This window comes from Cydia fagiglandana, chromosome 7, assembly GCF_963556715.1.
Source record: "Cydia fagiglandana chromosome 7, ilCydFagi1.1, whole genome shotgun sequence".
NCBI classification, from domain to species: Eukaryota; Metazoa; Arthropoda; class Insecta; order Lepidoptera; family Tortricidae; genus Cydia; species Cydia fagiglandana.
This window is the reverse complement of record NC_085938.1, coordinates 13,511,607-13,524,155: the sequence shown is the minus strand read 5'-3', so window position 1 is coordinate 13,524,155 and position 12,549 is coordinate 13,511,607. Positions and strand designations below refer to the sequence as shown.

At 41.0% G+C, this 12,549-nt stretch overlaps 1 protein-coding gene across 2 annotated transcripts in view; it reads left to right on the top strand.

Moving 5' to 3' along the window:
- The window catches only part of LOC134666006 (very long chain fatty acid elongase 7-like), a 45,352-nt gene extending 33,376 nt beyond the window's left edge, over positions 1–11,976 (top strand). For both annotated transcript variants that reach the window (XM_063523083.1, XM_063523081.1), the window contains exons 6-8: positions 5,586–5,722; positions 8,089–8,271; positions 11,069–11,976. In XM_063523083.1, coding sequence (XP_063379153.1) covers positions 5,586–5,722; positions 8,089–8,271; positions 11,069–11,176 — 428 coding nt within the window. In that variant the 3' untranslated portion in view covers positions 11,177–11,976. The remainder of the gene's footprint in view (positions 1–5,585; positions 5,723–8,088; positions 8,272–11,068) is intronic.
- The last annotated feature ends 573 nt before the right edge of the window (positions 11,977–12,549 follow it).

The window sequence follows — 12,549 nt, the reverse complement described above, 5'->3', positions numbered from 1 at the left end:
CCGGTTCAGAGCCCTGGCGGAACGGTTGGCAGATTACAACTATACGTAACAAAAGAAATCTTAGTTGCACTGTACATTCTATTTACTTTTTATACTGGAGTGACTTAAATATAAAGCCAATACCTAAACGATTCTACTTAAAATAAATTAATTGTTTAGTTTAATCGTAATTATAATTATGCAACGGTAACAAGGCGAGAAGACGCCTGAACGCTCTACTAACTAAGCAGTCGAATTGTTTTATCTTACGTAATGCGCAATCCCTTTCAACTGGATCCCGCGGGTTTTTGTATACGAACATTTTTGTAAATAGTTGACGTATTTTTAAATCAGTTTTTTAAGACTATTTTATTTATCACGCACGGTAATTTAATTTCGGAAACACAAAACATTTTTCTTCGTATTTATACCGAGCAACGAAAACTCTAACTACTTATAAAAGTAGTCAAAATTATTACGATAGTTCCTATTTACTTAAATATTTATCCAATCATTTCTCAGCCATAAGACGTCCGCTGCTGAACATAGGCCTCCTCCTTAACATAGGCCTCCCCCTTAACATAGGCCTCCCCCGTAACATAGGCCTCCCCCTTTTTTATCCAATGAATATGAATGAATGAATGAATGAATGATACTTTTATTGGAAACACACATACACAACAACATTAAAATAGGCTTAAATCTAGGTAAATTTGAAGTTACAGTGTTGCGAGAGGTTCCAAAAAGGATAACACTCAGCATGTGTCGCAGCACATGAGTAGTGTTACGACGCTGATTTTCAGTGTACCCATTGACACGTAAAACAAACACAAAACAACACAGAACATAAAAACAAAACCGAAGCAGAATACAACAGAATAGGTATATTTATGGAATTAATAAATTAACGCTATCCAACTATTAACTTCAATTCAAGGAAAATCGCAACGCGATATAATTTTATCCTTATTAAGATGAGATGCATTTTTTATTACTTCTTTTAAGGGCCACTTGCACTATTCACCAACACGGGGTTAAGAGCGCTCTTACAAGAAAAGTCGAAAAAATGCAAAATTTATGATACTAGTCGACGAAATTCAGGACTTTGTGCTCATTATTAGAAACAATGAGTACGTGTTCCAGTAAAAGCGTCTTCTTATCTTTTTAAATATCGTTGTAAATATTAGAAAAAGGACTTATTAAATTAGTAATGAATTTTTTTCTGATGGTCGTTTCCGAATAACCCCGTGAAGCACTGAACGGCAAGCTCTTATTTGGAAATGTTGAGAAGTTTACTCTGCTAAACCTGGCTATTTTGTATTACTAATACCCTGTACTTTAGGCATATCAAACGATATTTTTCCTACATACCTTTGAGAAAGAGAAAATCTAAGTAAAACGAACTCAATTTTCTCTCCGAAACAAGTGTCAATTTCTACGAAAATCTACTTAATATCGAAGTCATTTTCATACTCAAGCAATCTGCAACGTTTGCTTATACTGTTGGTATACATTAGTGTTTATGAAATTCTACTATAATTTTTTGGCAATTTTTTGAAAACTACTCTATATTACCGATGACGCGCGCTCGCCAGCTCAGTGCCGCGGCAGAGCTTGTACAGGTAGGACGTGTGTCGGTCGGCTCCGCACATTTTCAACGGCGACGACGAGGTTTTTTATCATTGTGTGCGGCGGGCGCCGTGTAAAACGCTTTACTGTGTGCGTGTAAACCGCAACGAGAGACTTTGATCCTAGCACTGTTTTTATAGTATTATAATTTTTAATGGTACAGTTTAATAAACTACCGGACAGTATTAAAAATATTTGAAACGACCTGACATTCTATATGTATTTATTTGACTCAAGATAGTACTCGGGGTCTGATGATGGAGCCGGAAGGTGGTCACCGGTACCAATCAACCATGCAACTAAACCACTTTGTGTTTAGGCTCGTTTTATTCATCTCAACAAGATCTTTGACACAAGACTGTACTCAGGGTCTGATGATGGAGCCGGAAGGTGGTCACCGGTACCAATCAACCATGCAACTAAACCACTTCGTGTTTGGGCACGTTTGATTCGGCTCAACAAGATCTTTGACTTAAGATAGTACTCAGGGTCTGATGATGGAGCCGGAAGGTGGTCACCAGTACCAAGCAACCATGCAACTAAACCACTTCGTGTTTACGCTCGTTTTATTATTCTCAACAAGATCTTTGACACAAGATAGTACTCAGGGTCTGATGATGGAGCCGGAAGGTGGTCACCGGTACCAATCAACCATGCAACTAAACCACTTCGTGTTTAGGCTCGTTTTATTCGTCTTAACAAGATCTTTGACACAAAATAGTACTCAGGGTCTGATGATGGAGCCGGAAGGTGGACACCGGTACCAATCAACCATGCAACTAAACCACTTCGTGTTTACGCTCGTTTTATTCGTCTCAACAAGATCTTTGACACAAGATAGTACTCAGGGTCTGATGATGGAGCCGGAAGGTGGTCACCGGTACCAATCAACCATGCAACTAAACTACTTCGTGTTTGGGCTCGTTTGATTCGTCTCAACAAGATCTTTGACACAAGATAGTACTCAGGGTCTGATGATGGAGCCGGAAGGTGGTCACCGGTACCAATCAACCATGCAACTAAACCACTTCGTGTTTAGGCTCGTTTTATTCGTCTTAACAAGATCTTTGACACAAAATAGTACTCAGGGTCTGATGATGGAGCCGGAAGGTGGACACCGGTACCAATCAACCATGCAACTAAACCACTTCGTGTTTACGCTCGTTTTATTCGTCTCAACAAGATCTTTGACACAAGATAGTACTCAGGGTCTGATGATGGAGCCGGAAGGTGGTCACCGGTACCAATCAACCATGCAACTAAACTACTTCGTGTTTGGGCTCGTTTGATTCGTCTCAACAAGATCTTTGACACAAGATAGTACTCAGGGTCTGATGATGGAGCCGGAAGGTGGTCACCGGTACCAATCAACCATGCAACTAAACCACTTCGTGTTTAGGCTCGTTTTATTCGTCTTAACAAGATCTTTGACACAAAATAGTACTCAGGGTCTGATGATGGAGCCGGAAGGTGGTCACCGGTACCAATCAACCACGCAACTAAAACACTTCGTGTTTGGGCTCGTTTGATTCGGCTCAACAAGATCTTTGACTTAAGATAGTACTCAGGGTCTGATGATGGAGCCGGAAGGTGGTCACCAGTACCAATCAACCATGCAACTAAACCACTTCGTGTTTAGGCTCGTTTTATTCGTCTCAACAAGATCTTTGACACAAGATAGTACTCAGGGTCTGATGATGGAGCCGGAATGTGGTCACCGGTACTAATCAACCATGCAACTAAACCATTTCGTGTTTGGGCTCGTTTGATTCGTCTCAACAAGATCTTTGACTTAAGATAGTACTCAGGGTCTGATGATGGAGCTGGAAGGTGGTCACCAGTACCAATCAACCATGCAACTAAACCACTTCGTGTTTAGGCTCGTTTTATTCGTCTCAACAAGATCTTTGACACAAGATAGTACTCAGGGTCTGATGATGGAGCTGGAAGGTGGTCACCGGTACCAATCAACCATGCAACTAAACCACTTCGTGTTTAGGCTCGTTTTATTCGTCTCAACAAGATCTTTGACACAAGATAGTACTCAGGGTCTGATGATGGAGCTGGACTGTGGCCACGGGTACCAGTCTACCATGTAACTGAACCACTTCGTGTTTGGGCTCGTTTGATTCGTCGCAACAAGATCTTTGACACAAGATAGTACTCAGGGTCTGATGATGGAGCTGGAAGGTGGTCACCGGTACCAATCAACCATGCAACTAAACCACTTCGTGTTTAGGCTCGTTTTATTCGTCTCAACAAGATCTTTGACACAAGATAGTACTCAGGGTCTGATGATGGAGCTCGAAGGTGGCGACGGGTACCAGTCTATCACATAACTGAACCACTTCGTGTTTGGGCTTCGTGTTTGGGCTTCGTGTTTGGTTTATCACCTAGTGTCAAAGATCTTGTTGAGACGAATCAAACGAGCCTAAACACGAAGTGGTTTAGTTGCATGGTTGATTGGTACCGGTGACCACCTTCCAGCTCCATCATCAGACTCTGAGTATCACCTAGTGTCAAAGATCTTGTTGGGACTAGTCAAACGAGCCTAAACATGAAGTGGTTTAGTTGCATGGTTGATTGGTACCGGTAACCAACTTTCAGCTCCATCATCAGATTCTGAGTATCACCTAGTGTCAAAGATCTTGTTGAGATGAATACAACGAGCCTAAACACGATGTGGTTTAGTTGTATGGTTGATTGGTAATGGTGACCACCTTCCAGCTCCATCATCAGACCCTGAGTACTATCTTGTGTCAAAGATCTTGTTGCGACGAATCAAACGAGCCCAAACACGAAATTGTTTAGTTACATGAGAGACTGGTACCCGTGGCCTCCTTCCAGCTCCATCATCAGACCCTGTGTATCTTCAGTGTCAAAGATCTTGTTGAGACGAATCAAACGAACCCAAACACGAAGTGGTTTAGTTACATGATAGACTGGTACCCGTGGCCACCTTCCAGCTCCATCATCAGACCCTGTGTATCTTCAGTTTCTTGTAACTTGTTTCTTGTAAATAAGCGAGTACCTATAATTTCTTTCGAGTAATATACGTTCATAAGTACGAGTATGGGGCCATTCATAAATTACGTCGTTTCAAATGGGAGGAGGGGGGGGGGGGGTCTGGACATCGGATGATGGTAGCATGACGTAGGAGGAAATAGAGTCATCCGAAGCATGATTTTTGGATGATTTGAGGGATGGGGGGGGGGGTCAAAAATAGATGACGTAATTTATGAACAGCCCCTATGTACATTTGCACTGCATTTAGTATTTTCGTACTTACCAAATAACAGTTTTAGGACTTTATAAGTTAAGTACAGTTAGTGTTGTTATGGTTGATTTCAATATGCTTCGCGAAGGATCAAGAATGTTTAATCCATCATTGTAGTGCGAGTGTGGCAGAAGGGATCGGAATACTGAGCTCGCACGGCCTGCCGCAGCGCGTAAAATACCTAAACTCGCTCAACCCCGAAATGTAATAGCACTCTTAACCGGTTAAACCCTGAGTTACCATGGTTACCAGTATAATTTGATACTGGGTTAACCGGTTAAATCTGGACATACCATGGTTCCCAGTACAATTTTACACTAGGTTAACGGCTTAACCGGTTAACCCCGGGTAAGTGAGAGGGTGCAAGTGGCGCTTAGGGAATTTGCATTAAATCGATGCATATTAACCGATTCGTTGAGTGTTCCATTTTCGAAAACTTTGGAACAATAATTTCATGACACGGCAGCCATGCCATGCGCCATAGAATATGATGACACTCCTCACGTGTCATACGTCACACGTAAAAAACATTGATGACACGGCAGGCGTGTCATCAGCCCCGAATCGGTTAACATTTAACCCGATAGCGTTATTCGATAGCGTTAAAATCCTGCCTTATCTTGTTACTATACAGATTTTAATTAATTTTAAGCGTGCCAGCACGTTCGTAGTGTTTTAATTATTGTTTTCTGTTGTACAGGCGGCCACAGCACATTCTTCGCGCTGCTCAACACGTTCGTGCACATAGTCATGTACTTCTACTACATGGTGTCAGCCATGGGACCCAAGTACCAGAAGTACATCTGGTGGAAGAAGTACCTCACCGCTTTCCAGATGGTATGTCTTCTTGTCCATTTACCCATCCCTAAGGGCCCCCCCACATCTAGCGTCTTTCGAGCGTCGTCGTCTGGTCAGCGCTATGGAAAATGACGTCGCTGCGCAGTTGCGTCGACGTTGCGTCGAGCAGCGGCCACAGAGTTATAGACGCCGACGCTCGAAAGGGCTAAGGGCTAATTTAGACGGCGTGCGAACTCGCACGCGAGTTTCATTACACTGCGGGTTTTGATCGGTCGGTTGAATTGGGCGTAACCCATTGTCCGCAATGTAACTAGAATCGCATGCGAGTTCGCGCACCGACTAAATCAGCCTTAATTCCTCCTTAGTTTACCCCCTCTTAATAACTTGACACAATTACTCCCTTCGGTCGTGTTTAAATTTATCGCCACTCGTTTCGAATTTCATATTTATCGCACTTGTATCGTAATCATCATCATCATCTCAGCCATAAGACGTCCACTGCTGAAGATAGGCCTCCCCCTTATGGGGGGTGAATGCCATAATCGCCACGCTTGGCAGGCGGTTTGGCGATCGCAGTCGAGTACACCGAATTTGAGGGACGCTGCTGCCCGTCCACCGGTGGTCTTGGACGTAGTTTAAGGACATACCCGGGTCGTAATGTAATATTTCCACATTTCACATGACAACATTGTTCATTAATTGTTGTTAATTAATTGTGATTAATTCAAATCGCGATACAGTTTTACGCGGTAATTCGAATTTTTGTGCCACTTGGTACATTGTCGTATTCACATTCAATACGAAAGCCGCTATAGTTTCATGGTATTGTCACTGTGACAAGGTGGGATGTGGCGGCAGAAATTAAAGTCCTTAACCGTACATATGTGACGTTTTCAATCAAAAAGTTGTCAATAAGGTTGATTTCAAATTGAAGCCATATGGGAATAGCGCCTTTATTGACAACCGACAATAAGTATGAATATAACCCTTTTGATTGAGATACGACGTTAAGATAGGTATACTAAATGTGTATGTGTATGGTTAAATCGTTTAACGCCTGCGTCAAGCATCGCCTAGCCCTTTAACACGTGTAAAGGTTACTTGCGTCCATGTCACATTTGCATACCCTGAAGTTTCCATCTGTATGGTATTCACAGATTACCTTCCAATAGACCACACATTAAGGGTCGGTTGTACCAAACCGTCTGTCATCGTTAAAGTGTTCGCTAAATTTTATTGTATGGTAAGTTAGCTGAGTGACGTTGACCTGTCCGTCAACTGTGGTTAGTGCAACCGGACCTTAATGTCATATAATATAACACTACTGGCTTTTATTAGCCATGACAATGCTCGGGCTAATAAAGCATTCTGCCACCGCAAGCAGCATTGTCCTAATAGCTTTATGCGACTATAAAAAATTAAAACAAAAGCGTACGATACAAAAACTGTACGGCGTGCATCGTTTTTATATGTACAGTCAGCAGCAGAAGATGCTAACCGGGTGAGATGTTCAAAATTACCTTGGCACGCGCTTATTTTCTTAACTATAAAGTCGCGTCAAGATCATTTTGAACACCTAGCCCGTTTAGCAACTTCGTCTACTGACTGTACTTACAAACAAACAAGATACAAAAGCGTGTTTTTCTATAGCTATGCTCCATCTAGTGGTAGTTAATAGTCTGTGACAGGAAGATAACTTGTTTAGAGGAACTGGTTTTGCTTTCATTGTCATATTCATATTAGATCGGCAATAGATATATTTTGTGACTGTATGTAAAAACAACAGGTGTGTGATTAAATAGATATTAGTTGTAGGTATGTACTTTAATGTGTAAGGTAAACGTTCTAGTGCTCGACATGCTAATGCCCAATAGATGACACCTTTCTGTCACGTCTATTGAAAGTGATTTAAGTTTCAAGATGACTTATACTGGGACCGCGTCGAGCACCAGTACCTTATGTTTTGAATTTATAGGTAAACATTAATTATTTTCCAACCAATTTACGTAACATAAAAGTATAAAACTTTGCCCTTTAACATAACTTTGCCCACCGCGTCACAGTTCAGTAAAAGCAAATAACTTAAAAATAGTACTTAGACACAGATACTCTTTACTGTTTTACTTTTAAGTTATAGTGAATAGAATCAGGCGTTACTTTGCGGAAATCTATATTAATTAAAACCAAAATATTACTTTGCTAATCCGCGAAAAGATAACGTGCTAGTCAATCAACGCTAACCGCTAACCCGTTATACTTACTTGCGTATTTTTCACATGCATGCTTTTAAGTTATGTTAAAGATTAAAGTTTTATACTTTTACGGTAGTTGTTATATGCCTCGAGCCTCCAAGCACGTTGTTGAACATTGAGCCCTATTACAACGGCATACGTTATTGTTTGCAGGTGCAGTTCGTGATGATCTTCAGCCACCAGCTGCAGGTGCTGTTCCGGCCGTCGTGCCAGTATCCGCACGTGTTCGTCTACTGGATCGCCATGCACGGGTTCCTCTTCCTGTTCCTCTTCAGCGACTTCTACAAGGCGAGATACACGCAGAAGGTGCAGAAACGCGCCGATGGACTTTGTATGGTAAGCTTTACATACACGACTGTACCCTAAGGGCTCATTTAGACGATGCGAGAACTCGCATGCGAGTTTCATTACATTGCGGGTTTTGATCGGTCGGTTGAATTGGACGTAACCAACAGTCCGCAATGTAACTAAAATCGCATGCGAGTTCGCGTGCCGTCTAAATCAGCCCTAATCCTAGAGGCTCATTTAGAGAGCCTGCGAGTTTCAATACATTAAGTAACTTCGATCCATTGAATTGGTTACCTTAATTTTTTTGTTAACAATGTAACAAAACTGGGGGCCTAGTCAAAAGGACAATCGTTGATAGAAAACGCCGGTAGGTACTTAAATAATGTATAATAGTCAGTTTTTCTGTCACGTATGTGAATCAACAAGGCTCAGTCAGCTATCGGCACCTATGAGATGATCTTAATGGTTTATTTAGTCCACAAAATTTCTCATGTCCAGCCCAGTCCTATACACTACCTACTCTACCTATACATCAGCTATTTTGGTTTTGCACTCATAGTGTTTTAAAACTGCAGTGGTTGCCATGGTTACCAGTATAAATTGACACTGGGTTAACAGATTGACCCCGGGTTAGTGGGGCGCAAGTGGCGTTAAGACGACTACTTCAAAGCTTCAAACCCTGTATTTCATCCTCTTATTTATTGAAATGTCATGTCATAGTAATGGCATTAAAGTCTTCCTACTTTATGTTGTTGTTTATGGTTACTTGCGTAACCAATTTTACCTACAGAAAAACGATTCTAGAATCCTTTTCTGTTTTTAATATAAGTTCTAACGTTAAACAACAATCTTGTAGTATAGTAGTACTATTTTGTTAAAATGTCGGAGGGTGTTGAAATCTTTTTATTATATTTCCTAGTATTAGGTACACTGTTATTGATGGTGGCAAGCTACTCTATTTTGGTCGATAAGGCCATAACCATTTCAAAGTAGTGTCCAATGTTTTGTAAAAGTGTAAAGACTTGCGCGGAATATCATCTTGCGAAATGACTTAAAGCCTCAAGGCCGCGACTGCCCGGAGATACTACTTTCGGACGCGATTCGATGTGTGTCATGTTAAACGAAGTTTGTTAATGTTATGCCCTGTTGCAACACGCCGTTGAACTGAGACTGCATCTTTTATGAATTTTATGATAGTCTTGTCTCTCATCTAACGCGTGTCAAAAACTTGACACCTAATTACCCGAATCGACACATGGCATTATATGATGCAAGCCTTAGGGTGGGTTGCACAAAACCATCTGTCACCGTTAAAGCGTTCGCTAAATTGTGCTATGTGGAAAGTTTAATAGTCCACTGCTGAGTAACATTGGTCAGTCTGCTAATTCTGGTTGGTGCAACTGGGTTTAATTGAAGTTGCAAGATGACCTGATAGAACTGGGCCGGGTAGTGAATACTGTGTGGAATCAGGGGTAGTAGCAAAGATGATAATCTTAATCGACAAACGCCAATCGGGATCGTCAAAATGGGGCTTAAAACTATGTTAGAATGGGGTATAGTTAATTATGCTTTTTATGGAATTGGAGTCTGCTAAATTAAAGGGGTGTATATTTCCAATTACGTACATAAGCTCCACCAGTGCGCATGTCCGACTTGTACTTAAAATCATTGATAGTATCCATTTACTACTTAATAGCATGTAGTATTTTTATTGACCTATAATTGCGAAAGGACTAACACTAGGCAGGAAGCGATTATCGGGCGATTATTTCTCGTTTGATTGTTTACATGTTAATTCTGACTGTGAAGCGGACTAAATCGTGGGAGAAACGTCAGGGATAGTTATTCCATAGTCATTTTAATTTCATTCCATAGTACGAGGAAATTAAATGGATCACGCGTGTCTCTACACGTGTCTGCAGTTATTATTCTCCTTAATAAGTCTGCGTGAATAGGTACAGCTTTAATAGGGATACTTTTTCTCTCACTGTGGCAATTACGCGGAGGGGCGATTTTTTTATTGAAGTACTTTTACATTGTTTCCACGCAGGCAGAGAATTTATGGATTAAATTTACGTAAATTTACAAGAGGCTATTGTGTGTAATAAGATTTATGTAAAATGACAATTGACAACGTACTAATTAGATACTTACTAGCTCCTGCCGCCATCTTTGTGTGCGTGGAATGATACTTCCCGTGATAATAACTATCCTATGTTTTTTCCCGGGGCTCAAACTATCTTCATATCAAATTTCATCTATATCGGTTCCGTGGCTTAAGCGTGACGAGGGTTACCTCCTTCTTGGTATTGGTAGGGATATAATTTTAATCAACAATTACTTAATTATTTAAATTCCACTTAGTCTGGCAAAATAAAAGGGTAAAAACATGGCCCTAAAAGATGGGTTTTGGGTAAAGCTAGCTAAGAAAAAAGACAGTATGTTTGTGTCCGCCTCTGCTTCAGTAACAACAATTTCCCAACCCACTTTTACACCCTTATGACCTAGACAATAGAGTTCAATAAAAAAAGTGAGTGGCTACAGGTGCACGGTACTCGAGCAGGCGTTTAACAATACAGGCCCCGCTGGCCGAGTCGCGCGGGCGCACCAACCTGCTAGGGCTGGCGCCACTGACGCGTACTGTGCGGATCCTCATTATAATAGCGGAAAATATTGACATATTCTCATGTTCTTTGAATGAATTCACAATATCAGCATTGTATATATTATGTTATAGACGAAATGACATGCTTTAGATTTTTATTAATAGTTACACTATTGTCTTAGGTTTACCTGTAAAAATAGTTGTAAGTGTGGAAATAAAATAAAAAATGTGTTGTTGCAGGCGGTGGACGTGGGCGCGACGCGCGGCTACAAGGAGGGCTCGCAGGTGCCGAGCGCGTACGCGTCGTCGGCCGCGGACGCCTTCGTGCGGCGGCGGCCCGTCTCATAGTGCCCGCTACTGCTGACATGTTACACGAAACTTTTTTAATGCACAAACTCACCGCAACTCGAATGCCTTGTAATTTCTCTAAGTACAGAACTATATTCCGAATATATTCTATGGATTGTTATCGATTCGGCGAGATGTAGGATGTTTAATGAGGTGTGGTCTGTAATTTTTAGTCACAATTGTAGATCTTACTTTGATTTCTCCGCGATATCGTGGACGGGCATTGTGTATTTATCGTCACTGTAAATAATAATGTTTATGTAACGTTCGGGTCTCGGCTTACGTTTTGAGGAGGGTAGTGGATTGTTTGTAAATATTATTTTATCGCTTAGGTAGTCCATGCGAATAACTGAAATACGTTACCATAAAATTCTGTAAGGTGTCCAGTGTCCATATTATTTCGGTATTTCCCTAAATGAAATGTATTTTCGTAGTTTCTTTCACGTATATGATATCTACTGTTAATACCAAAAAATGAACAAGTATATGAATCGACCCAATGTGTCGGGTCTGTGTGAATACTGTATAGATTGCATTTAAGTTGTGACATTAATATTGTACTTGTTCGCGAGTACGGGAGCAGCGGCGCAGGGGCCGCTGGTAGGTGTAGATGTGTGCGCGGGCGACGATTCGCCGAATAATGTTAATTATTATTTTGTATCATGTTTTGGTGTATTAATGCTTTGAATGTTGTGCAATGTGAAGTGCCGGTTGCTTGTCGCGACAGATATGCTCAAATAATACTGCGTATTCACTGTTTTGCTATTCTATTTATTATTTTAATAAAGAAGTTTACAGTATTTTTCTCGTGTTTCATCGATTACCCCTACCACACTAGCTACAGGTATCGGCATCAGAGTGGATGTCACGCACACGAGAAAATCTCATGATATTTTCAAATTAGTGTTTTGTCTTTCATAAAGATTTCAAGTTGAATAACGAAGTGCAAAATTAAACAACTTGTCAATATTGTACTTACATTACTTACGAGGTAGTCTATGTCGTTGTGTGTGATCAATAATCATTTACATCCAACACCTAAGACGCAATATAGCATCCATTTTATTCAATTTTCCCAATACAAATGCATAGTGAATAGTGCCAGTAAGGACTCATCATCACCACTCAAGATTGGTGATCCATATCCATATTCAATGGCAAAAACCAAACAGTATACATAGCAAATTATCGATACTTAAGTACTTTAGTAGTTAGCTAACCGACTAACGACCGAGCCTCGGGACCGTCGGGCGCCAATTTCCACATGAACTTTGCCGGCAAGGCTGCTGTAATCTGCATAGCATTGCCGATGATTATTAGGGTCTTGAGAAATACATAATGTGGCCGTTTACTTGACCGAGTCGGTGCTAAAT